Consider the following 25,640-nt stretch of genomic DNA (forward strand, 5'->3'; position numbering starts at 1 on the left):
CCTTCCCCTCCGCTCCTCTTCCCTTAACCTTCTCTCAGTCCCAAATCCCTTTCAGCCCCCCTCCATCTCCCTCTCTCGACCCCTCTCCCTGACCCTCCCCCCTAATACGCACTCGTCAGCCCTGGGAATCTTTTCCTCCACCCCCTCACAGGCCCTTCCAGGCCCCCCTCTGCTCTTCCCTCAAGACCTTCCTCCCAGCAGGCCCCCCAAACTGACCCCCCTCCAGGATTTGGAGCCCACTCGCCTTTCTGCCGCCCTTAGCGCCCCCACTCCCCGGAGCCCTCCCTGTGTGGAGCCACGGTGGCTTACCCGCATCCGCCTACATCCCAGGCCCCTGTCCCTCTGATCCCCACATCCCCACACCTCTTCACGTTGTTGGCAAGTCCCCCCATTCATACCCCTCTCTCCCATTCACAGTCATCCCCCCTCCATCACACACGCATCCCGCCCCCGGCTTCCCCTCCCCTCCTCTTTTTCCGCTGCGTGTCACTGTGCGACGGTTCGTGTGTCAGTGTGGCTGTGTCGATGTGCGTGTGTGTGACTGCCTGCAGCCGCGTGCGTGTGTGTGTGTGTGTGTGTGAGTGAGAGAGAGATGGAGAGATGGTGGGCTCCCAGCCCACCCCCCAACTGTGTCCATCTGTGTGTCCCTGTGTGACAGCGTCTGTCTCTGTATGACTTGGAGCGACAGCGAGGCTGTCTGGGACTGTGTGTGTGTGTGTGTGTGTGTGTGTGTGTGTGGTGTGTGGTGTGTGGTGTGTGGTGTGTGCTGGAGTGGGTCTGTCCCAGGGACTGCGGCTGTGCTTCCCAACACCCACCCTCCTGGGCCTGGCCTGCCCCTCCCCCACAGGTCCCTACTTCAAGGGTCCATCCTGTGTCTCCGTCCCCATGTGCTCCTCCCCCTTGCCCCTTTGCCCCCGGGGGTCTGTGCATGTCAGGGGCACTTGAGTCACTGGCTCTGCCCTCTGCCCATGTGGGGCACGTGTGCTGAGCCCCCTCTGAGCTGCATGGGGAGCCGCATCCGCTTGTGTGTGCCACTTCTGAGCATGGGGACGGGGGCTGGCGTCCCTGTGTGGGGCCTCTGGGCAGGCCGTGGACACGGGTACATGGGGAAGGGCTTGACTGCGGGGTTGGGGGTGCGCCGTGCACAGCAGCAGGCTCTGGGCTGGCGGACCCTGGGTGTGTGAGAAGGAGGTGGGGTGGGGAGGGGAGTGCTGGCCGCTGCAGTGCCCCTGTGTGTGGGATCCAGTGAACAAGAGCTGGCTGCTGAGCTCCGGAGGCCGCTCAGGGTTGCTGAGGGATGGCCTGGGGAAAAGCATTGTGTGAGCTCCTGCAGGGCAGGTAGTCAGCCAGAGGGAGCCTGAATGGGGTGCTGCGGGGGCAGCCAAGATGGGGGGCGAGGGGGAGGGGCTAGAGGGGTCTGGGTAGGAGGTGCAGGGTTGAGAACGGAACAGGGGAGAGTGGAGATGCTGAAGTGGGGGAGGGGTGGAGGCTGGAGCACGGAGGGTTCGGAGCAGAGAAATGGAGTGGGGAGGGAATTCGGGGAATGTGGGGAGGATTTGGGAGTGGGGATTTGGACAGTAGGGGGAGAATACCAAGAGGACGCAGGCAATGTAAATGAAACGCAGCTGCCAGTAAACGCAGGCGGGAGGGCTGTGGTGAAGTGAGTCGAGGGGGCAGAAATAGGTTTAGCTTTCCACTGATGCAAAAGTGGGTACCTGAGAAGCATGAAAGGGACCAGAGGTGCTTTAGGGGAGCCAGTGAGGTTACTTACGGAGGTGCCAGAGGGTGCGGGAAGGATGAGGCTAAAGGATGAGGGAGAGGTCGCAGGACGAGGGTGAGGAGGTCACAGAGGTCTGAGGAGGATGCTTTGGGGGAAAGGGGGGTAGGGTGTGTCAGGGGACATGGGAAATGGGGGGATGGTTCCATGGGGTGTGAGGAGGGCTTGTGGGAGTCAGGGATGAGGAGGGCGGGTTAGGGCGATGTGGAACCTCAAGATGGCACGCAGGAGTAGGGAGTGAGGTGCAGAGAGGAGGGGTACACAGGAGTTGGGGAGAGTGAGTTTAGAGGTACATGGAGCTGTGGGAGCAAAAGAGCAGTTGGAAAGTCCAAGGAGACTGTGGTGGGATGAGGGCAACACCACCTATGTCCTAGCTGGGGATTGGGTGAGGGAGTCATGGAGCAGAGCGGGGAATGGAGCATGTGTAGGATAGGGGTTGGTTGAGAAGCAGGAACAGGGTGGGTCTGGATGTTGTTGGACCCCCTCCCCGCCCTAGATCACCACTGGCATATATATAGGTTACCTCTGGTGAATTCAAATCTTGGCTTTGACATTTTTTTAACTAGTGTCATCTTGAGCAAGTTATTTCTCTGTGCCTCAGTTTCCCCATCTATAAAATGGGAAGAATAACAGTCAAACCTTCCCTGGATTGTTGTGAAGACTAACTGAATACATAAATGGAAATATATACATGCAAAGTGCTTGGAATCATGGCTGGCATTCAGCAATAATTCAATAAGCGTTCCTCGCCACGGTGTTACTGCCACACCCTGGGATAAACTCCAGGTGCTGCAGGGCCGAGCTCAGGGTGGATTCTGAGCAGACGGATATATGTGTTCAAGGTATTTCGGTGCTGTGGAGTGGAGGGTATTACCACTGCAGTTACCTGAGTATTCTCTTGGGTATTGTTGAAGAGTGATACTCACTGTGTGACCTTGGACAAGTTACTTAACCTTTCTGTGCCTCTGTTTCCTCACCTATAAAGTGAAACTAGGGCTGGATGTCTTAACCTTTCTGTGCCTCTGTTTCCTCACCTATAAAGTGAAACTAGGGCTGGATGTGGTGACTCATGCCGGTAATCCCAACACTTTGGGAGACTGAGGTGGGATGACTGTTTGAGTCTAGGAGTTCAAGACCAGTGTGGGAAAGATAGTGAGATCCCATCTCTATTAAAAAAAAAAAAATTTTTTTTTTTTAATTAGCTGGGCGTGGTGGTAAGCACCTGTAAGTCCTAGGTACTTGAGAGGCTGAAGTTGGAGGATCCTTTGAGCTCAGGAGTTTGAGGCTGCAGTGAGCTATGATTGTGCCACTGCACTCCAGCCTGGGCAAGAGAGTGAGACTCTGTCTCAAAAAATATAAATAAATACATAGATAATGTGGAATTGGCACTTATCCCTACCCCAGAGGCTGGTTATGAAAAGACAATTTAATGATCTATCTGTGAAGGGCTTCAGATACTGCCCAGCCCATGGCAAGTACTCCTTCTTGGCATATTGACATGGGAGTTTTATTGACTATATTGGCTGACATTTGGGGAAGGCTTATGTGTGGGGTATGAGGCTGATGAGGGGGCAAGAGAGAGATTCCAGAGAGCAGGGAGAAAGATGGAGGAAGGGAGGGGTTTGTGGTATGAGTGAAAGAAAAGTGAGGTTACCTCCAGTGAGGAAGGGTGCTGCTGGCTGCTAGGGGAGCCTGGAGACCTGGAAGAGATACAAGAGGAGGAGTAGGAAGGTGAGAGTGAGGACATTACAGAATGCATGCATAGAAACAGGCAGCTCTGACCTCTGAGCCAATTTCCGGGTCCAGTTTCCTTGTCCACTTGCTGTTCCAGCCTTCTCGGCCCCTTTCCTACCTTCCCCTCTCCCTTTTCCTCCCTTCATTCACCCCTTTGAGCCCCTTCCCTCCTTCTCTGTCAACACCTCTCCATCCAGGGGAGGAAGACATGGCGGGTATAGTTGGATGAGTTTACTGGACTGTGATGAACTTTGAGCAAGGACTGTTGCTGGAGTATGTACATGTGAACATGTGTGGTGTTAGGTGCACTGAGGCACCACAAGGAGGGTGGTGGCAGGAAAGGGGGACACATGCACGTCCAGAACCCTGTCGCCATGGTGCAAATGTATGGATTTTTATAAGGGGAGCCATGGGGGTCCTGGGAGCATACAGGGGTGCTTGTGGGGGTGGCACCCAAATACAGTGGAGCACAGTAAGTATCATTGGCGTTTGCTGGGATGTATGTGTTCAGAGGGCGTGTTTTGGGAATACACTGAGATCCGAGTGAGGGGGAGTTATTATTGGAACATACTGGGATGTGTGGGGGTTGCTGAAACATACTGGAGTATTCGAGGAGGGCTGTTTTGCTGAATTTGTGGGGGCAGGTAATTGGGAGCATGCTTGGCTATTATTGGAGTGTATTAGGGCCACATGGATGTTACTGGGATCTGAGTATTATTGGAATACACTGGGATTGTGAGGGTGGGAGGTGGGATGGGCTTTAGACAGTGCTGAAGGAAGCAGGGCACAGCAGAGTGCACGTTCCAGTGACTCCTGGGTGTTCTTGGGTATTCTGAAGGCAGTGGGGATGCAGCCAGGGTGTCTGAGTATTCCTGCTGTAGACTGGGGGTGTTGGATCCTCTGGGAGTGGAATGGATGTGTATTCCTGAGGTGTACAGTGGTCATATCAGGGGTTTGGGGCTGTTTAAGTGAGCGTTGAGATCCATGAACTGTATCTGAGTTTCATTGACATTTCCTGGGTACATTTGGTGGCTTTACTGGAAACTACCACCCATATTCACGGGTGCTTTGCATTTTACTATAATAGAATATGCTGACTGCAGGCAGGAACTCCATTTGAGATGCACCAGGGAATACAGAAGACAGTGCTGTCCACAGCGAGCTTTGCAGCAGTGGAAATGTTTTGTATCTGTACTGTCCAATGTGGTGGCCCCCAGCCACGTGCAGCTTCTGCACCCTTGGAAATATGGCCACTGTGACTGAGGAATTGAATTTTTCCATTCGATTTTGATTAGCTTTCATAAAAACAGCCACATGACCCTAATGGTCACCATATTGGGCAGTGCAGAATTAGCAATTTTACCCTGTGTGGGGTCCTTGGGAGGTGACATATGTATAAAGGAATTTTGAGGGGTATCATCAAAATACACGAATCCTCTTGACTTAACACCCTGACCCAAGGACATCAAGCAGATCGTATTGAGCACCTACTGTGTGCCAGGCACTGTGCAAAATACTAAATGTGTATTACCCCCACTGGACTCCCACTGCAACCCCATCAGGTAGGGTCTGTGATCGCCCTCCATTATAGATGGGGGAACTGAGGCACAAAAGGTTAAAGTTGTGGGCTCAAGGTCATAGGCAGGAAGTGACTAGCAGGGACCCAAGCCAGGCTGTCTGGTAATCTGGAAGCTTTTCTCCCCATCCTCCCCACCGTGCCTGGTGCTGAATGGATGGGTGGATGGATGCATGGATGGATGAATGAGGAGGGAGTGGGAGACAGAGCATGCCGGCTCCAAGGGGGAAGCCCGTCAGGGCCGCTGCTAGCATACGCACACAGAGTGGCTGACAGAGATCCTAGGAGGTGTAATTAATAGCCCTGGAGCAGGGGTTCAGGTCTCTGGGTTGCCGGGTGGGGGACAGGCTCTGTGTCTCACGATCTCTTCTCTATTCCCCACCACAACCCCCCCATTTCTCCTGCCTCCCTGCCAGCGATTACATCATTAAGGAAAAGACAGTCTTGCTGCAGAAGAAGGACAGTGAGGGGTTTGGGTTCGTGCTCCGGGGGGCCAAGGGTGAGTGCCAGCCGGGGAGGGGATGGGAGAAGGGCTCTGTGACCCCAAAAGCAGGGCTGGAAAGGGGGGCTGGAAAGGGAAAGGGACCCCAGCCCGCCCACCACCCCACCCCGGGGTGCTGGTCCCTCAGCTGCGGTGAGGCCTCCGTGACTTGGGTCTGAGCCCCATCCCCTGCTCGGCCTCTCCACCCCCTCCCCTCCGACCCCGCCGGCTCCTCCCTGTCTGCAGCGCAGACCCCCATCGAGGAGTTCACCCCCACCCCGGCCTTCCCGGCGCTGCAGTATCTGGAGTCGGTGGACGAGGGTGGCGTGGCATGGCGAGCTGGACTGCGAATGGGAGACTTCCTCATCGAGGTCAGTCTAGGCCCCCTCTCTTCCCTGGGACCCTGTGACAAGTTTCCAGACCCCCTCATGATCCACACCAGGATCTGGCTGCCCAGTTTTATTCTCCTTTAGCACCAGGATTCCCAGCCCCCTGCCCACCCTCCAGCCAGCCTCTACTTTCCCCAGTGATTCCACCCAAAGGCCTCTGAGGCATCTCAAAAGAGTGACACATACAACACATACACAATACTGGGAGATGGCCAGGCACAGTGGCTCACGCCTGTAATCCCAGTGCTTTGGGAGGCTGAAGCAGGTGGAGTGCTTGAACTCAGGGGTTTGAGACCTGCCTGGGCAACATAGCAAGACCCTGGCTCTTAAAAAATAAAAAAATTAGCTGGTGCTGTGTACCTGAGGCCTCAGCTTCCTGACTCAGGAGGCTGAGGTGGGAGGATTGCTTGAAACTAGGAAGTCGAGGCTGCAGTGAGCCATGATTGTGCCACTGTACCCCAACCTGGGTGACAGAGAGAGACCTTATCTTTTAAAAATAAATAAATAAACAAATAAATAAATAAATACTAGGGACAAGGAGGGAGGGGGAAGTGAATAGGGTAGGCTGAGCCTCATCCCCAACCCTGGGGCCAGGGAGGGTGGGAAAGGGGGCTTGCCCAGGGAGGCGGTAATTATGAAGGGTCAGAGGGAAGGGAACGTGGCCCAGAGGGCCATGGACAGGGCAGCGCAGGAGCCACCCTTGTTAGGGTCTCTGAAGCTGCAAGCACCCCTCCCCTCGTCTACTCTGTGTGATCTGGGGGTGTCTGTGCCACAGGTGAACGGGCAGAATGTGGTGAAGGTCGGCCACCGACAGGTGGTGAACATGATCCGCCAGGGGGGCAACACGCTGATGGTGAAGGTGGTGATGGTCACCAGGCACCCGGACATGGATGAGGCAGTGCACAAGAAAGGTGCTCCTGCGGCCACTCTCACAGCCACCTCACTGCCACCAGGCTCAGCCCCGCCGGGAGCCCCAGGGCTGGTTGCTGCTGCCCAAGGCCTTCCGTTCCCTAGCATTACTTCTCCATGACCCTTGTGGGGAGAAACTGAGGCCAGGAGGGCTCAGCACGCTGGCATCGGCTATTCTCTGAGCCCTGGGAGCCCTGTGGTGGCAGAGGGTGGTGGGGGCGTCTCCCCCATGATACTGATGCCTCCCCTCATCACCTTTCCAGCACCCCAGCAGGCCAAGCGGCTGCCGCCCCCAACCATCTCCCTGCGTTCCAAATCTATGACCTCAGAGCTGGAGGAGATGGGTGAGCCTGCGGGGCTGCTGAGGCCCGGGGGCTGGGGGGGAGAGGGGAAGGAGGGCTGGACCATCCCTCGAGTTCGTTAGTGTTGTTAGTGACCAGGGGTCCTTGTCCTCATCCTGTCCCCAGTCCATGGGTCGGACTCTGGCCTGTGTGTGTGTCTCTGGGAAAGGGTGTCTGAGAGACGACTCTCCTCTGTGCTCTTGTATCTGTTTCTCTGTTGGGGTCTCTCTCAGGGTCTGTATGTACCCTCTCTGCGGGTTTCTCTGTCTCCTTCCTTCTGTCCCACCTCACCCCCAAGCCCCATTCAACATCTCTCCCTCCACCAGCTCCCCCCAACCCTCAATAACAGAGAAAAGCAAGCCCCTCCCTCCAGACGAGGTCGAGTGGACCTGGGGGTCCCATTTCCCCTGACAGGGGGCTGGTCGGACAGCTGACCGCCTCCCGCCCCGGGGCCCCGAGGGAGGTGGGCTTCCAGAGAGGGGGCCCCTCTCCTTCCCTTGACGTCCTAACTCTTGGCTCCTCTACTGCCTCTCCCCCGGGCTAGTCTCCCCCTGGAAGAAGAAGAGTGGTGAGTGGGCACAGGACTGGCGGGAGGGCCCCCGTCTCCCGACCCCGCCGGCGGACTCGCCCCTCCCCGACCCCGGCCCCTCACTGCCCCTCTCGCGCATGCGCGCGCCCGCTGGCCACGCCCACCGGCCCGCACCTGCTGGCCACGCCCACAGGCCGAGCCCGCTCCACCCCGCCCCCGGGGACTCCCTGGGCTTCATCCGTGTTCTTTGCCCACAGAGTACGAGCAGCAGCCGGCGCCGGTGCCCAGCATGGAGAAAAAGCGGACCGTGTATCAGATGGCTCTCAGTAAGACGGCCCAGCCCTGCTCCTCGGGCTGCCGGGCCCCAGCCCCGGCATCCGCTGCAACCCCGTCCCACCATGAGCCCCACGGCGCCCCTCACCTTCCTGCCCCAGAGAGGCCGCGATCCCACCTCCCCTCCCTCCGCCCGCCCTCTCCCGACGGCTGCCCCGTTCCCTGTCCGCACCCCTTCCCACCCTGGGTGCTGCCAACTGGGCTTGGTGATTGTGTCTCCAAGCGGGACTGCCCGTCCACCTGGACCCAGGCAGGGCTGTCCTTTCCTGGTTGATCCAGGTGCTGGATGAGCTGCGGGCGGCAGTTCTGGTCTCTGCGGCCCCGGTCAAAGCAAACTTCATTTCATTGTCTTCCCATCTGTTCATCTCCCCCTAGACAAACTGGACGAAATCCTGGCCGCAGCTCAACAGACCATCAGTGCAAGCGAGAGCCCTGGGCCCGGTGGCCTCGCGTCCCTGGGCAAACACCGACCCAAAGGCTTCTTTGCCACTGAGGTAGGCGGCCTGGTGTGGGGAGGAAATGGCAGGGGGAAGGCGGTTCACACACCAACCTGGAGCCTTTCTCTTTCCAAAACCCTCCTGACGCCCCTGTGCTTTAGGCTGGTCCTGGAGGGGCGACGCGCATCCTAGAGTTTCCTCCTTTCTCCCAACTTTGGGGACCTCCTTTCCTCCTTAACCCCTTTCCCTCAAATCCCATCTCTGTCCTTTTCTCTCTCCACTTCCCACCCCTGCTGTTATACTTGCGCTCTTGCCCCGCCTCTTTCTGTCCCTCTGCGTCCCATCTTAAGGGTTTCCGGGAAGGCAAAATGAAGTCATGGATGGAGATTCCCCGACATAATAATAGATACCCAACACATAGTACTTATTAAAATATGAATGGTCCCGTCTGTCGCCACTCTGTCTGCCTCTCCTCACAACCAGAGGCCAATCTGTGGGGAGTGTTGATAATTTGGGGGACACTGCATTTTATTTTACTTTTTTATTTTTATTTATTTATTTATTTTGAGACTGAGTCTCACTCTGCCGCCCAGGCTGGAGTGCAGTGGGGCAAGCTCAGCTCACTGCAACCTCTGCCCCCGGGGTTCAAGCGATTTTCCTGCCTCAGCCTCCTAAGTAGCTGGGATTACAGGTGTGCACCACCTTACCTGGCTAATTTTTGTATTTTTAATAGAGATAGGGTTTTGCCATGATGGCCAGGCTGGTCTCGAACTCCTGGCCTCAAGTGATCCGCCCGCCTCAGCCCCCCAAAGTGCTGGGATTACAGGCGTGAGCCACCTTGCCCGGCTAGACACCAAAGTTTATATGGATTATCTCATTCATTCCTTAGATTCATCCTGGGAGGTGCACGAGGTTGTTAGCCCATTTACAGAGGGGGAAACTGAGGCTCAAGGAAGGAAGAGGGATTTTAACCCAGGGGCAGCCCTCTGAACCCATGGTCCTGCCACAGCTCTGGCTGTCCTGGTGGGGTCCTGCTGGTCCCTTCCTGGATGTTGCCCCTACTCCACTGGACTGTGTGCCTTCCCTCCAACACATCCCCCACTAGCCCTACCAGTGCCACCCCTGACCCTCCAACTGTCTCCTCCAGAGACCACGCTCTGCCTTACTCTTCCCTTCCCGCTTCCTTCTTCTCTGCCCAGTCCCCATCCTCTGGCCACATCCACCACCTAGTGGTCAGGAGCCCATTTACTCTAAAACTGGGTTCTGTGACTTTTAGGGGGTCATGGATCTCTTTGTCAGGCTGCCGTAGTCCTCAGAATAATGCTTATAAATGCATAACATAAAATAAGTTAACAAAAGAGGCCAGTTACACTAAAATATAGTTCTCAAAATATTTTTCAAAAGCAAAATTTGTGATATCATAATATCATCTCTTTTTGTCAACATGTTAGACACTGGCGGTGGATCTTAACAACTCTAATTTCAAAATCACGAGGAGCATAAACACTATTTTGGGAAATCTGCACCACTGTGATGGGATATGGAAATATCTGTGATTCCTACTGGGGATACAGGCATGGGTCTTGCTGAAACTAGCATGGTTTGCTGCTTACATATTGAATTGAGGAAAGGTTGAGTTTTTGTTGGAGGATGATGAAAATGAAAACATAGGATTTCTTTTCCTGTACAAGTGCACAGGCCCCTGAAGTCTATCCACAGTCCCTCGTGCTCTGGAAGGTCTTGTACTTTTATAAAAATCAAGAGTAGGAGGCTGGGTGTGGTGGCTCACGCCTATAATCCCAGCACTTTGGGAGGCTGAAGCGGGCTGATCACCTGAGGTCAGGAGTTTGAGACCAGCCTGGCCAACATGGAGAAACCCCATCTCTACTAAAAATACAAAAATTAGCCAGATATGGTGGCAGGTGCCTGTAATCCCAGCTACTCGGGAGGCTGAGGCGAGAGAATCGCTTGAACCCAGGAGGCGGAGGTTGCAGTAAGCCGAGATCACGCCATTGCACTCCAGCCTGGGTGACAAAAGCAAAACTCTGTCTCAAAAAAAAAAAAAAAAAAGAAAGAAAGAAAGAAAAAGAAAAAACTTCTCCCTTATATGGAGTACAAATCTACCTCCCCTGGGCTCTTACCATTTTTGGCACTGTTTTCTCCTTCTGTGATCTTCTTCTGTCTTCACTTGCACTGCAGCAAACTTCTCATAACTCCTCAGCAAACTTCTTCACAACCAGCTTTAAGAAGGAAAGGGCAATAGAGAAACAGAAAGAGAGAACATGCACATTCCCATTTCACAGAAGATGAAATGGTTTTAGAGATTTGCATTCACTTGCCGGAGACCTCCCATCGCGTGTATATCTAATCAGACAGAACCAAAGTCCAAATACGCCTACTCGCTGAAATTTATTAGAACCCTAGGATCAATATGCGAAGGGTTTTTGTGGTTATTCTTGGAAAAGCGCAAAGCAGAGAAAATCTTGAGTACATGCGGGCTCCCAGACGAGGCTGAACGAGGGTGCCTTCTCATTTCAGCTCTTGTACTGTGAACAAGTGTCTTTTCTCGGTCTATTTAGTGCCACGTGCTTTGCATTTTTGGGCCTTTTAGTGGCGATATCAGTGTTTCAAAGGTCCCCCAAGCATGGTGCTGAAGAGCTGTCTAGTGTTCCTAAGTCCGAGAAGGCCGTGATGTGCCTTATGGAGAAAATACGTATGTTAGAGAAGCTTCATTCAGGCATGAGTTAGAGCACTGTTAGCCAGGAGTTGGATGTGAATGAATCAACAATGTATATTAAATAAGGCATCCTTCAACAGAAACATGCATAAAACAAGATTATGTATTGATTGGTTGAGGGAAATGTGTGGCAACCCTATATTAACATAACTACCGCAAATAGCCACAATTGCCTGTATTTGGGGCTGCGTAATTCTTTGTTGTGGAAGCCTGTCCTGTGCATTGTAGGATTTTAGCAGCATCCCTGGCCTCTACTGTCTGGATGCCAGCAGCAAATACTGCCCAATGTCCTCTGGGGAGGAAAACCACCTCTAATTGAGAACCACTGCCCTATATCATTCTAAGGTTAAAAGATTTTCAGGGCCGGGCACAGCGGCTCACACCTATAATCCCAGCACTTTGGAAGGCTGAGGCTGGCTGATCCCTGGAGCTCAGTAGTTCCAGACCAGCATGGGCAACATGGCAGAAAACCCATCTCTACTAAACATACAAAAATTAGTTGGGCAGATGTCGTGGCACACACCTGTACTCCTAGCTACTCCGGGGGCTGAAGAGGGAGGATCACCTGAGCCTCCGGGGTTGAGGCTGCAGTAAGCCATGATTGTGCCACTGCACTCCTGCCTGGGCAACAGAGAGAGACCACCCTGTCTCTAAAAAACAAACAAAAAAGATTAAAAGATTTTCAGCCCCAGGATTATCCTATGTGGACTTAGATTTAGGATGCTACCATCCATATTCACTCATTAAATTATTCAGTATTTATTGGAAGCCTGGGAGGTACTCCCACTAATCCCATTACTTCATGCCTCCCCCCAGTCTGTATTTTAGACTCTCCTCCTTCTGAATTTCCCTCTCTGGTGTTTCCGTTTGTTCCTGATCCCCCAGAAACTCTGTATTAACAGACAAATGGGGATTCAAATTCTGACTTCCTTTAACTTAATTTGCCACCTTGGACCACATTACTTCATTTCTCTGCATCTCAGTTTTCTGTTCTGTAAAATGGGGCTAAAGCCAGCCTTGCCCAGTTCTTATGAGGATTCCATGAGATTAACTGTAACACAGCAAACTCCCAACAGATGGTGAACTCCTCAGGATAGAGAATAGGCCAGGCTGGGCTGGGCGCGGTGGCTCACACCTACAATCCCAGCACTTTGGGAGGCCAAGGCAAGCAGATCACAAGGTCAAGAGATCGAGACCATCCTGGCAAACATGGTGAAAGCCCGTCTGTACTAAAAATACAAAAAAAAAAAAATTAGTTGGGCAAGGTGGCGGGCGCCTGTAGTCCCAGCTACTCAGGAGGAACCCAGGAAGTGGAGATTGCAGTGAGCCAAGATCGTGCCACTGCACTCCAGCCTGGGTGACAGAGTGAGACTCCGTCTCAAAAAAAAAAAAAGAAAATAGGCCAGGTACAGTGGCTCTCACCTGTAATCCCAACACTTTGGGAGGCCAAGGCAGGAAGATCACTTGAGGCCAGGAGTTCGAGACCAGCCTGGGCAACATAGTGAGACCCTGTCTCTACAAAATATTTAAAAATTAGCCAGTCATGGTGTGTGCTGAGGTGGGAGGATCACTTGAGCAAGGGAGGTCAAGGCTGCAGTGAGCCATGATTGCGCCACTGCGCTCCAGCCTGGGCAACAGACTGAGACTCTGTCTCAACAAATACATAAATTAATTAGTTGAAATAAAGTAAACTAGAAAGTCCACCATGACTCACCAGTGATCTCTGTGTATTCCTCCAGAGACCCTGCAACATTAGAGACCCCACAATAGCATATCAGACTGAGTGTAAATCTCTGATAAACTAATTAGAGCAAGTCCTGTTTTCATTAATTCAACAAATGCACAGAGCTCCTGTGAAGTGCCAGGCAGTCACAGTGCTAGGTCTGCCCTGCATGAACCCAGGTACAGGACAGTCAAGAGCCTAACCCTCAGGGAACTCACTCTCTGAGCTCCAAAGACCCCCAGCCGCAGAGGAGCCCAGACACCAACCAGTAATAAAACCAGCTGCCCACCTGCCCCTGCCTCCTAGAAATGAAACTCACAGGCACTCACCTGAGTTCTGCGAGACCTCCTTTCCCTCTGTGTCCAGAGGACCCATAGTCATTTGTCCTGTGCATCCCCCTTGCCTTTTCTTCTCTCACCTCTTGGATCTGTCCCTGGGCCTTCCCCAGGCCCCCCTCTCATGTTGGAGGCTTTCTGCCACCTTCTCTACCCCTTCCCACCTGCCATTTTTATCTTTCCCACTCTCTGAGTCAATGCAGATGCCCCTTCATGAGGTTTCTGCATCTTGGTGGCCTCTCTTGATGTCTGGTCTTGTTTTCGGTGTCTCGATTTCCCATTCATTTCAGCTCCTCTCCCCTCTTCACTCTGCATCTTCCCTCCGGTTTAGATGCAGTGGTGGGGGGCGGGGCTGCACTATCCCCCTGAGGCTTCGTGGGTCAGGTCTGCACAAAAGTGAGCAAGAGCAAAGCATTGCATAAGATGCGGCCGGGCGCGGTGGCTCAAGCCTGTAATCCCAGCACTTTGGGAGGCCGAGAAGGGCGGATCACGAGGTCAGGAGTTTGAGACCATCCTGGCTAACACAGTGAAACCCCGTCTCTACTAAAAAATACAAAAAGCTAGCCGGGCGAGGTGGCTGGCGCCTGTAGTCCCAGCTACTCGGGAGGCTGAGGCAGGAGAATGGCATAAACCCGGGAGGCGGAGCTTGCAGTGAGCTGAGATCCGGCCACTGCACTCCAGCCTGGGCGACAGAGCGAGACTCTGTCTCAAAAAAAATAAAAAATAAAAAAATAAAAAAATAAAAAGATGCCACTATCAGCCAGGCGTGGTGGCTCATGCCTGTAATCCCCGCACTTTGGGAGGCCAAGGCAGGTGGATCACCTGAGGTCAGGAATTTGAGACCAGCCTGGCCAACATGGCAAAACCTCATCGCTACTAAACCTACAGAAATTAGCTGGGTGTGGTGGCACACGCCTGTAATTCCAGCTACTGGGGAGGATGAGACAGGGGAATCGCTTGAACCTGGGAGGCAGAGGTTGCAGTGAGCCGAGATTGTGCCACTGCTCTCCAGCCTGGGTGACAGGGTGAGATTCCCTCTCTGAAAAAAAAAAAAAAAAGATGCCACTGTCTAAGGACCCTCTCCAAGGATGCACTTTTGCATACAACCTAGAGGAGGTGGGGAGAGGGGGGACGCAGAGCCCGGCAGATCCACCCTAGGTCAGGGCACCTCTTGGGCTGTCTCCTCCTCGGGCTCTGCTGTCCCTCTGCCCCTTGGTATGGCTTTGGCTTTCTCGGCTACTGTCTTTGTCATCCGCCACTGATGACTGAGGGCTCCCTCGTGCCCCCTCGTCTCTCAGTCTGAGACATCATTGTTCCTTCTCAGTTGCACTCCTCGCTTCTGGGGTTCCCTCCTGGAGCTGCGCAGGCCCTCTCCGAGTCAGAGCTGCCCTCCCTCCTGCCTCTCTGGGCTCTTCCTGCTTCCCATCGCCCTCTCATTTCCCCTCTCATCGCTCAGTCCGTGTCTCTCCCCCTTCTAGGCCCCATCTCTGTCTGTCCCTCCTCCCCTCTCTCACTCTCACCATCTTCCCATCCCTCCCTGTTTGCCCACCTCCCTCTCTCCTGCGTCTCTGTCTTCGTCTCTTGGTCTCTGTCTCTCCATCTCTGTCTCTGTGTCTCTTTGTCTCGCTAGCTCTCTCTCTGTCTCTCTGTCTCCTCATCTCTGCCTTTGTCGTCTCTGTCTCTGTCTCTCCATCTCTGTCTCTCTTTTTCGGTGTCTCTACCTCTGTCTCTGTGTTTCCTTGTCTCCCTCTCTCTGTCTCTGTCTCTCTCTGTCCCCCCATCTCTGTCTCTTCAGTTGTCCCTCCCCTATCCCGTCTCAGGGCTGCCTTCCTAGCAGGAGTTCCCTAGCCACTGGTCAGCCGCAGGACATGCGCTGCCATTGAGGCACCAGGCCACGAGGTGACGGAGAACTTGGCCTTCGGGCGACTCACTGAGGGGGAATCTGCCCGGCGGCCGGTGACGTCATGCAAGGCTGCGCACTCTGATTGGCTGCCCCTTCTGCGCGGGAGCGAATGCTCCCGTTGGTTGGTGGAGTTCAGGTGCTCCCTCGGGGATCAGTGCGATGCCCCATCAGACTGTTATGGTTCTTCCGTCAGCCTGACATTTCTCCTGTCACCCTGACCCTTCTTATGTCAAGCTAACCCGTTTTTGTCCCTTCTTCCACATGGCACGGAAGTGTCTTTTGTCAGTTTGCAAATCTGACACCTCCTCTGTCACTCTGCACCCTCCTCTGTCCGGGACACGGCTCCCCTCTCACTCTAACCAGTTCCTTGCCACTCTAAGCCCTCTTCCGTCACCCTGACCCATCACACTGACACCCCCATCACCCTGACCCCTTACCTGTAATGCTTGTAATCCTGACCCCTCCCCATCACGCTGACCTCTCCCCATCATCCTGACCCCTCCCCATCTCTGATCTCTCCCCATTATCGTGACCCCTCCCCATTAGCCTGATCCCTCCCCATCACCCTGACTCCTCCCCATTATCCTAACCCCTCCCCATCACCCCGACCCCTCCCCATCATCCTGACCCCTCCCCATCACCCTGACCTTTCCCCATCACCCTGACTCCTCCGTTGTCCCTTTGACTCCTCCACTGTCTCTCGTTTACCTCTTCTCTCACCCTGACCCCCACCCTATCACCCTCACCCTTCCCCATCACTCTGACTCCTCCTTTGTCACCTGACCCCTTCTCTATCACATTGACCCCTCCACTGTCCCTCAACCCTTCCCTGTCATCCTGACCTCTCCCCCATCACCCTGGTCCCTTCTGTCACTCTGACCCTTCCCCTGTCACATCAACCCCTCCACTGTCACTCTGATCCCTGCCTCATCACCTTCACCCTCACCTGTCACCTGATCCTCGTCTGTCCCTCTGGCCCCCATCACCTGCACCCATACCCTGTGCAGGTGTTTCCCTCGCCTTCCCTCCTCCCAGCTGTCCTCTCCTGCCTGGATTCTGTTCTTAGTGTCCTCTCCAGCTCTGCCCTTCAGCAGTCCCCATGTGCTTCCTGACTGGTCACATCCCCTTCTCCTGGCTCTTCCCACCCCTCCCATTTTATCTTAGGGTTTTTGAGCCACTCTGATTTCTTTTCTCCAATGTGTCTTTAATCTCCTCCTTACTCGCTGGCTGCTCTAGGATAAGGCCCTTTTCTCTCTGATCCACAGCCTCTTTCATTATCACCCAAATGGGTATAATCCACCTAACTCACAGGTGTGAGGATCCAATGAGGACACACACGAAAAACAGCAGGCAAAATGGCTCACACAAGAGTGTCTCCCTCCACTTGCCACTTCTCTACTGCTTTTATCTTCTGGAAGGTTCTGCTGTCTGATACCACACAGCTGCAGGACAGGACAGAAAGCCAAGCAGAGTATTGGGCTGTGGCTGAAGGAGATGGAGGAGGGGGTCAGAAAAATATTCAGCAAAGCAGAGAAGGATTAAGCAGGCTGAGACACGCTTAGAGAAGAGCAGCATGGCAGGAAATCCGTCAAAGCAGGGATGCCTTCAGGCGACAGCTCCTGACACCTGCTTGGAACTGGCTGTGTGCTGTTTGATGGGAATGTTCAGAGGAACAGGCTGGGATTTTGTCCTGGAGTTGCTCCCCACATCTTGTCAGGGCTTCTTGTATTGCTTCCAATGAGTTCTTCCTTCTGCAAATACTTATTGAGCACCTACTATATCCTGGACCCGCTGCTGGGCTCTCAAGGTCTCTCTCTTTTTTCAGTCAAACAAAGTAACTTCCTTTACAGAATTTACATTTGAAAGAGGAGACTAGCAGAATTAGGTTCTGCTGTACCTGAGGGGGAAAAAGCAAATAATAGTGACTTGACCAAGAAAAATGCTTTTATCTCTCTCTTGTTAAACAAGTATGGGGGCCAGGCATGGTGGCTCATACCTGTAATCCCAGCACTTTGGGAGGCCAAGGTGAGTGGGCAACATGGTGAACCCCTGTCTCTAGTAAAAATACAAAAATTAGCTGGGTGTGGTGGTGGGCACCTATAGTCCCAGCTACTCAAGAGGCTGAGGCAGGAGAATCACTTGAACCCAGGAAGTGGAGATTGCAGTGAGCCAAGATCATGCCATTGCACTTCAGCCTGGGTGACAGAGTGAGACTCTTTTTCAAAAAAAAAAAAAAAAAAGTATGAGATAGGGAGTCTCAGGCAGGTTAGCAGCCTCCATGGTCTTAAAGACCCAGAATCCTTCTCAATTTCTGCTCCACCATCCTCGCCATGTTTCCAACTGCAGACTGGCCTCATAATCCAAAATGGCTGCTGGAGCTCCAGCTATTGCACCAGCATTCCAGGTAGCAGGAACAAGGAAGGGCAGAAAGGCAGAAGGGCAAAAGAGGGCACCTTGCTGCCTCTTGAGTTACCTCCAAGACATCCAAGATGTAACACACAACACTCCCACTTGTGCATCCGGGTTGGCCTTCCTTTGTCATATGGCCACACCGAGCTGCAAAGGAGTCTGGGAAGTGTAGTCTCTCAAAAGGTGCCAAATAAGATTGGCATTTTCTTACCAAGCAAATAGAGTAGAAAGAGTATTGGGGTGGGCTGCATGCCCAGGGAGACAGACAGTAAACAAGCAAGCAAGTGATTATGATGACTCCAAACTGGCATAAGTTAAGGGAGTTATGAACAGAGTAATAGGAGGAAGCCTCTCCAGAGAGGAGACCTTGGAGCCAAAATCTGAAAGAAACCTGAAACTTGCAGGTCCTACCCAATCCCACCCTTCTATCACCTGTCTGACCTCAACTCCTGCCCTTTAGCTCCTGGCCTCCTTCCTACTCCTCCTGAGCCTGCCTGGCTCACCCTCACCTCAGGGCCTTTGCACCTGCTGTTCCACCTGCCTGGAACACTCTTCCTCTACACATCATTATGCCCCCTTCTTCACCTCCTCCAGGAGTTTGCTCAGATAATACCTTCTTAGTGAGGCCTTCCTTGACCACCTTATTTTATTTACTTTGAGACAGGGGCTTGTTCTGTTACCCAGGCAGGAGTGCAGTGGCACGATCATAGCTCACTGCAGCCTCAAACTCATGGGCTCAAGGAATCCTCCCATCTCAGCCTCCCAAGTAGCTGGTGCATGCCACCATGCACCACTAATTTAAAAAAAAATGGGGAGTAGAGACAGGGTCTTGCTATGTTGCCCAGGCTAGTCTTGAACTCCTGGGCTCAAGCAATCCTCCTGCCTCCTGGAGTGCTGAGATTACAGACAGGAGCCACTGCGCCTGGCCAGCCCTTTATTTTATTTTATTTTATTTTATTTTATTTTATTTTATTTTTTTTAGACAGAGTCTTGCTCTATCACTCAGGCTGGCGTGCAGTGGCACGATCTTGGCTAACCACAACCTCTGCCTTCAGGTTCAAGCGATTCTCCTGCCTCAGCCTCCCTGGGACTACAGGCATGCGCCACCACGCCTAGCTAATTTTTTTGTGTTTTTAGTAGAGATGGGTTTCACCATGTTGGTCAGGCTGGTCCCAAACTCCTGACCTCAAATGATCCACCCACCTTGAACTCCCAAAATGTTGGGATTAAAGGCGTAAGCCACCACGCCTGGCACCAGCCTGTATTTTAAATTACATTCTCCCTCTCTCCTCCCCCTTACCTCCATCTGACCCGTGTTATATTTTATGAATTTAGGTTGTTTATGGCCTGCTTGGCCTTCCTGTGGGCCGGGACATTTGTCTAATTTGTTGTATCTTGAGTATCTGTCACAGTCCCTGGCATAAAGGAAGTCCTCAATAAATATTTCTGGAATGAATGAATCAATGAGACAAACATAGCAACAGACAGTCCCAATCCAGGGAGGGAATTACAGTGAGAGGTGTGTATTACAGACCCCAGGAAAGTCTGGACTAGAACCAATAGAACTCTGATGATGAAATGTTCCACATCTATACTGTCCAATTTGGTAGCCACCAGCCACAGGTAACTGTTGAACATTTCAAATGTGGCCAGCACAAGAGAGAAATCGAATTTTACAAATTAATTTTAATTAATTGAAATTTACACTTGCCTTTTTGGTTTGTCTGTTTCTTTTTTTTTTTTTTTTTTTTTTGAGACGGAGTCTCGCTCTGTCACCCAGGCTGGAGTGCAGTGGCCAGATCTCAGCTCACTGCAAGCTCCGCCTCCCGGGTTCAAGCAATTCTCCTGCCTCAGCCTCCCGAGTAGCTGGGACTACAGGCACCCGCCACCTCGCCCGGATAGTTTTTTGTATTTTTTTAGTAGAGACAGGGTTTCACCATGTTCGCCAGGATGGTCTCGATCTCCTGACCTCGTGATCCGCCCATCTCGGCCTCCCAAAGTGCTGGGATTACAGGCTTGAGCCACCGCGCCCGGCCTGGTTTGTCTGTTTCTTTAGAGACACAGTCTCACTCTGTCATCCAGGCTGGAGTGCAGTGATACAATCATAGCCCAGTGAAGCCTTGAACTCAGGTGATCCTCCCACCTCAGCCTCCCAAATAACTAAGATGACAGGTGTGTGTCACTACACCTAGCTAATTTTTTTTTTTTTTTTTTGAGACGGAGTCTCGCTCTGTCACCCAGGCTGGAGTGCAGTGGCCAGATCTCAGCTCACTGCAAGCTCCGCCTCCCGGGTTTACGCCATTCTTCTGCTTCAGCCTCCCGAGTAGCTGGGACTACAGGCACCCGCCACCTCGCCCGGCTAATTTTTGTATTTTTAGTAGAGACAGGGTTTCACCATGTTGGCCAGGCTGGTCTCGAACTCCTGACCTCAGGTGATCTGCCCATCCTGGCCTCCCAAAGTGCTGGGATTACAGGCGTGAGCCACCGCACCCAGCAATTTTTGTAATTTTTATTTTTGTAGAGACAGAGTCTCCCTGTGCTGCCCAGGCTGGTCTCAAACTCCTGGGGTCAAGCGATGCTCCCTAATGTTGAGATTTCAGGCATGAGCCACCATATTGGCCGGAAATGCACAGTTGAATGGCTAGTGGCTACTCTAAGGGGCACTGCAGGCCTAAAGGAAGGGGGTAGCTGGGCCAGGGTGCAGGGCTAAGATGACAGAGCTTTTCCAAGCAGAGCACAGAGCCCAGTGAAAGGATGTTCCAAGCAGAGTCTCGGAGGTGAGACTTGAGGGAACTGGGCATGGTTGTGAATGGCTGGAGGAAAGAGGCAGGAGGGGGTATGGTGGGAAGTGCAGGAAGTGAGGGTTCATCCCAAAGGTGGGAACTTCATTCCGAGAGGGTTTCCTTTCTCTGCACTTCTGGTCTCAAAGATGGAGAAGGGAGACACATGGGAGACCTGGCAGAAGCTGGGGACTCCGGGCCCCTAAGTGCCTGACCTTGGCTGATTCTCCCTGTTACTTATCTGACGCTTGTAGAACAGCAGGCCCTATGCGGGGACTGGGAAGTTAGTGGGAAACGAGACTGACAAAGTCACTACTATACCCTGCCCTCGGCAGGTTTCATAATGACTTCCGTGAACCTTAGGCACTTTTGCTCTTCTGCATTAAAAACAAACAAAAACATTGGCCAGCAAGGTGTCTCATGCCTGTAATCTGAGCACTTTTGGGGAGGCCAAAGTGGGAGGACAGCTTGAGCCCACGAATTTGAGATGAGCCTGGGAAACAGCAAGACCTCGCCTCTGCAAAACAAAATTTAAAAATTAACTAGATGTGATGGTGCCTGCCTATAGTCCCAGCTACTCAGAAGGTTGAGGTTGGCAGCGCTTGGGCCCGGGAGGTCAAGGCTGCAGTGAGCCGTGTTAACGCCACTGCATTCCAGCCCTGTCTAAAAAGAAAAAAAAAAAAAAAAGTTTAAATTTTATTATTTTGTTGCTGCAGAGACCAATATTATCCAGGGTAGAATTTTTTCTTTTTTTTTTCTTTCACTTCTACTTTGAAAAGAAATTAAAACATTTCCCCTAAAAGCATCATGGGCCCTAGACACTGTAGGTGGGATGCCTGGGATACATCGGCCCTGCCTTCAGGGAGTTTCTAGGCTAGTGGAGGAAACAGACAGCAAGTAAACAAGACGGTTTCTAGGGAAGAGAGATGCTGTGAGGAAAATGGGACAGAGGGAAGTGCAGTCTGGGCAGGGGGCCGGGGAAGGTCTCGCCAGGAGAACTTAGCACTGAAAAGGAACTGTGACGATAAGAGGGAAAGCGGTTGCCGAGAGAACCAGGTGTTCTCAAATGAGGATAGACCTGGGGCTGACAGAGGAGAAGGAAGAGGTGGGAGTGGAGGGGGACCAAGGGAACAAATGGGAAATGCGGGCAGAGGCTGGGTCCTGCAAGGTTTCTTTGTGTGGGCTTCCCTAGAATGGGAGCCTGAGGTGGGGATTCCTGTACTAAGGGTTTGCTAAGGGGGAACCTTCAGGGAGTGCAGGAGACTGGCTGGGGCTGTGGAAGGAGGTCAGGCAGACGTGGTTCTCGCTGGAGTGGGAACCCGTGGGGTCAGGCTGGGCACCCCGGCTTTAGTGCTGCCTCGGACCTCCATATCAGTCAATCATGGGCTATGGGCTGCTCCGGGAAGCAGGGACACATAATGGACTGGGCGAGTCCAGGACTCTGAAGGAGGGTGATTCTTAAGGGCAGCAGGCAGGTGACACTCCCAGTAGTGGGAGAGGGATGGGATGCTGCATCCAGGGGGAGGGGGAAGGCAGCTGCAGGGGTATCAGCAGTGCCTGCCGTGGAGGGTCTTGTAGACCAGAGCTGGGAGTTTGGTTCCCTCCGATCTCCTAACTGACATGGGATTTCAAGCAGGGGCAATAGCATGCTTTTTGAAAGAGGCCTCTTCCTCTTGCGTGGAAAACAGACCGGAACAGGGTCGGGGATCGAGGATGGCAGCAGGGAGATGAGGGAAGAGGCTGCTCCGTCCCGGAGAACACTGGTGGGGACCTGGACATGGGCAGTGGCTGGAGGAAGGAAGCAGAGCAAGGGTCGATGGAAAATCTGCTTTCTTCTCCTTTCTTTCTCCCTCCTGCCCAGACTCAAGGCTTTTCATTCCCCCAGAATTCCTTTTTGCCTTCTTCTTCTTCTTTATTTTAGTTTTTTTTTTTTTTTTTTTTTTTGAGACAAAGTCTCGCTCTGTCACCCAGGCTGGAGTGCAGTGGTGCGATCTTGGCTCACTGTAGCCTCCACCTCCCGGGTTCAAGCGATTCTCAAGCCTCAGACTCCCGAGTAGCTGGGATTACAGGTGCCCGACAAATGCCTGGCTAATTTTTGTATTTTTAGTAGAGACGAGGTTTTGCCATGTTGGCCAGGCTGGGTCTTGAACTCCTGACCTCAGGTGATGATCCTGCCTTAGCCTCCCAAAGTGCTGGGATTACAGGGGTGAGCCACGTCGCCCAGCCTCTTTCCACCATCTTCACACTGCTCTCTCTTCCTGCAGGGACTTAGGGAAGGAATAGGGGGCAGCCGTGTGGCGAAGCCACAAGCCTTTCTGCGCTCACTGATCTCTCTCTGCTATCTTTTCTCTCTCTCCCCCTCTGACTGCCACCCCAAAGTCGAGCTTCGATCCCCACCACCGTGCCCAGCCAAGTTACGAGCGTCCTTCTTTCCTGCCTCCAGGACCTGGGCTGATGCTCCGGCAAAAATCTATCGGTATGCCACCCAAAAGAAGAGATGTGGGGGCTGGGGGAGGCCAGGAATGTGACAGTTTAGGAAAAGCAAGCGGACTTGGAAATGTTTTCTGCTTCCAGAGAGACCATAGTTTCATCAAATTGGGTTAAGAGTTCAGGCTTTGGAGATGGGTGAACTTGACCATGATCCTGGCTCCCCTCCTTCCCAGCTGTGTGAACTGGGGCAGGTGGCTTCACTTCTCTGGGCCTCTGGCTCTGCATCTAGAGAATGGGGATGCAGTGAGCTAAAGCACCTGCTACAGCTTTCTGGTCCTTTCTCTTATACCAGATTCCATCCATCCATTCATTTTACAAGTGTTTACTGAGCACTCCCCACATGCCAGGAATTGTTCTAGAATAGGGATATGTCAGCAAATAAAACAGACTAAAGGTTCCTGCCCTCATGGGGCTTGCCTTATAGCAGGGGAAGACAGATAATGGATTATAAGGATGATAAGCAAGAAAATTATCTACTATGTTAGCAGTTGTATGTGCTATGGAAAAAAAAAGAGTAGGCCGGGCGTGGTGGCTCACACCTGTAATCCCAGCATTTTGGGAGGCCAAGGCGGGCGGATCACAAGGTCAGGAGATCGAGACCATCCTGGCTAACACAGTGAAATCCTGTCTCTACTAAAAATACAAAAAATTAGCCGGGCGCGGTGGCGGGCGCCTGTAGTCCCAGTTACTCGGGAGGCTGAGGCAGGAGAATGGTGTGAACCCAGGAGGCGGAGCTTGCAGTGAGCTGAGATCGGGCCACTGCACTCCAGCCTGGGCGACAGTGGGAGACTCTGTCTCAAAAAAAAAAAAAAAAAAAAAAGTGAAAAAAAATAGTAGAGTAAGGTAAGAGATCGCACCATTGCACTCCAGACTGGGCAACAGAGCGAGATTCCGTCTCAAAAACCAAACCAAACAAAACCAAACAAAACAACATCTAGAGATGAATTGGGGTATCATGAGGCTCTCTGGGGGTGAGCATTCCAGGCAGAGCGAACCACTTCTGCAAAGGTCCTGAGGTCGGGCTGAGTCTGGTGCGTTTACAGAACAGGGAGGAGGCCCGTGTAGCAGGGGCCGAGTGAGCACTGGACATGAGGGCAGAGGGGGATAGGGTCTCAATCCTGCAGGGTCTGGGGAGTCATGGTGAGGACTTGAACTTTTGCCCTGAGTGAGGTGGGTGCATGGCCAAGGCTCTGAGCAGAGGAAGGACATGAGCAGACTTCGGTTTTAACAGAAACCCTCTGGCTGCTGTGAAGGGACTAGATTGAAGGGGATGAGTTGGGAAGCCCAGGGACCAAAGAGGAGAGGTGACAGCTATTGCTATCCAGATAGGAAATGATAGTCGCTGGCCCAGGGTGGTGACTCTGGAGGGGTGAGAAGGGACTGGATTCCGGATATGTTTGGAAACAACAGGATTTGCTGGTGGATTGGATGTGGGGGACGTGAGGAAGAAAGCTACTAAGGGTGGCTGCAAGGTTTTTCAGTCTTAGCGCCTGAAAGGGCAGAGCTGCTGTTTGCTGTGGTGGTAGGGGGAGACGGTGGGCTGGGCGGAGTCTGTTGGGGAGGAGATCAGGAGATTGGGTTGGAGAGTTTCGAGTCTGAGATGCCTGTGAGACAGCCAGTTGAGTGTGGGTATTTGAATATAGGAGCCTGGAGCTCGGGGCTGAGGATGGGGCCCCAAGCATAAACGTGGGCGTCAACAGCAGAGAGGCAGTGAATGAAGCTGGTCACTGGTTGAGAGGGAGTAGTCAGAGGCGAGAAGAGGGTCAAAGACGGAGCCTTGGCAGTGAAGTAAGCAAAGACTTCACTCCTGCACGCCTCCTGGAGTTGTTTTTCCCTGATTGGATCCAGTTTTTCCCCAACTCCTGGCGTTCAAAGTCCACCAGTGTGAGTCTTGCACTCCCACTGAGTGTGGGGTCCACCTGGCTCTCATCGTTTACCTGATTGTTTTTTCTATAGATCCGCTCCCTTTTAAACTTTAGCCTCATCATAAGTGGTTCTCTCTGTAGAATCACAGCTTTGACGTGCTGGTTGCACTTCTTTCCTGCATATAAGTGAAAAGAAACACGCATCTATGCATAAACACGAGGGACTATCCCTTCCCAGCTCCAGCCGCTTTTGCTGGCCCCAAACCATTCACTGAGCCTTTGAACAGAGTTAGAAAGCGGCGCCCCCTCCTGGCACGGGGAGGAAGTTCCGCCGAATTTCAGTTTCCTCACCTTGCGATTTGGCAGTTGTGCAGTGCACAACCTGTACCTCTGTATGAAGCAGATTTGGGTTTACCCCAAATAGGGAAGAGCTGGGCGAGTCCACGTGAAGTTACTGGCATATACGGGGTGCCATTCTTGTTATTAGTATTGTTGCAGTTCTATGGGATAGTGGAGCAGGGAGACCCTCTCCACCAGGGTCCCCCTCCCTGATCCTCTGTATCTCCCCAGGGGCGGCAGAAGATGACAGACCTTACCTAGCACCCCCAGCCATGAAATTCAGCCGCAGCCTGTCTGTGCCTGGTTCGGAAGACATTCCCCCGCCACCCACCACGTCCCCACCAGAGCCCCCTTATAGCACACCTCCAGCCCCCTCCTCCTCAGGGCGCCTCACCCCCTCCCCTCGGGGAGGGCCCTTCAACCCCGGCTCTGGTGGCCCCCTCCCCGCCTCCTCCCCTGCATCCTTTGACGGGCCCTCCCTTCCCGACACCCGCGTGGGGAGCCGCGAGAAGAGCCTGTACCACAGCGGGCCCCTGCCCCCTGCCCACCACCA

The 25,640-nt window shown here is 53.0% G+C and overlaps 1 protein-coding gene across 1 annotated transcript in view; it reads left to right on the forward strand.

Moving 5' to 3' along the window:
* The window catches only part of SHANK1 (SH3 and multiple ankyrin repeat domains 1), a 54,792-nt gene that overhangs the window by 22,200 nt on the left and 6,952 nt on the right, over positions 1 to 25,640 (forward strand). The window contains exons 15-23 of the mRNA XM_011946502.1: positions 5,504 to 5,586; positions 5,815 to 5,939; positions 6,733 to 6,868; positions 7,130 to 7,210; positions 7,752 to 7,775; positions 7,994 to 8,062; positions 8,445 to 8,563; positions 22,773 to 22,869; positions 25,319 to 25,635. Of these exons, the coding sequence (XP_011801892.1) occupies positions 5,504 to 5,586; positions 5,815 to 5,939; positions 6,733 to 6,868; positions 7,130 to 7,210; positions 7,752 to 7,775; positions 7,994 to 8,062; positions 8,445 to 8,563; positions 22,773 to 22,869; positions 25,319 to 25,635 (1,051 nt within the window). The remainder of the gene's footprint in view (positions 1 to 5,503; positions 5,587 to 5,814; positions 5,940 to 6,732; positions 6,869 to 7,129; positions 7,211 to 7,751; positions 7,776 to 7,993; positions 8,063 to 8,444; positions 8,564 to 22,772; positions 22,870 to 25,318; positions 25,636 to 25,640) is intronic.

The sequence above is a fragment of the Colobus angolensis genome, unplaced genomic scaffold (genome assembly GCF_000951035.1).
Source record: "Colobus angolensis palliatus isolate OR3802 unplaced genomic scaffold, Cang.pa_1.0 Scaffold25, whole genome shotgun sequence".
Classification (NCBI taxonomy): domain Eukaryota; kingdom Metazoa; phylum Chordata; class Mammalia; order Primates; family Cercopithecidae; genus Colobus; species Colobus angolensis.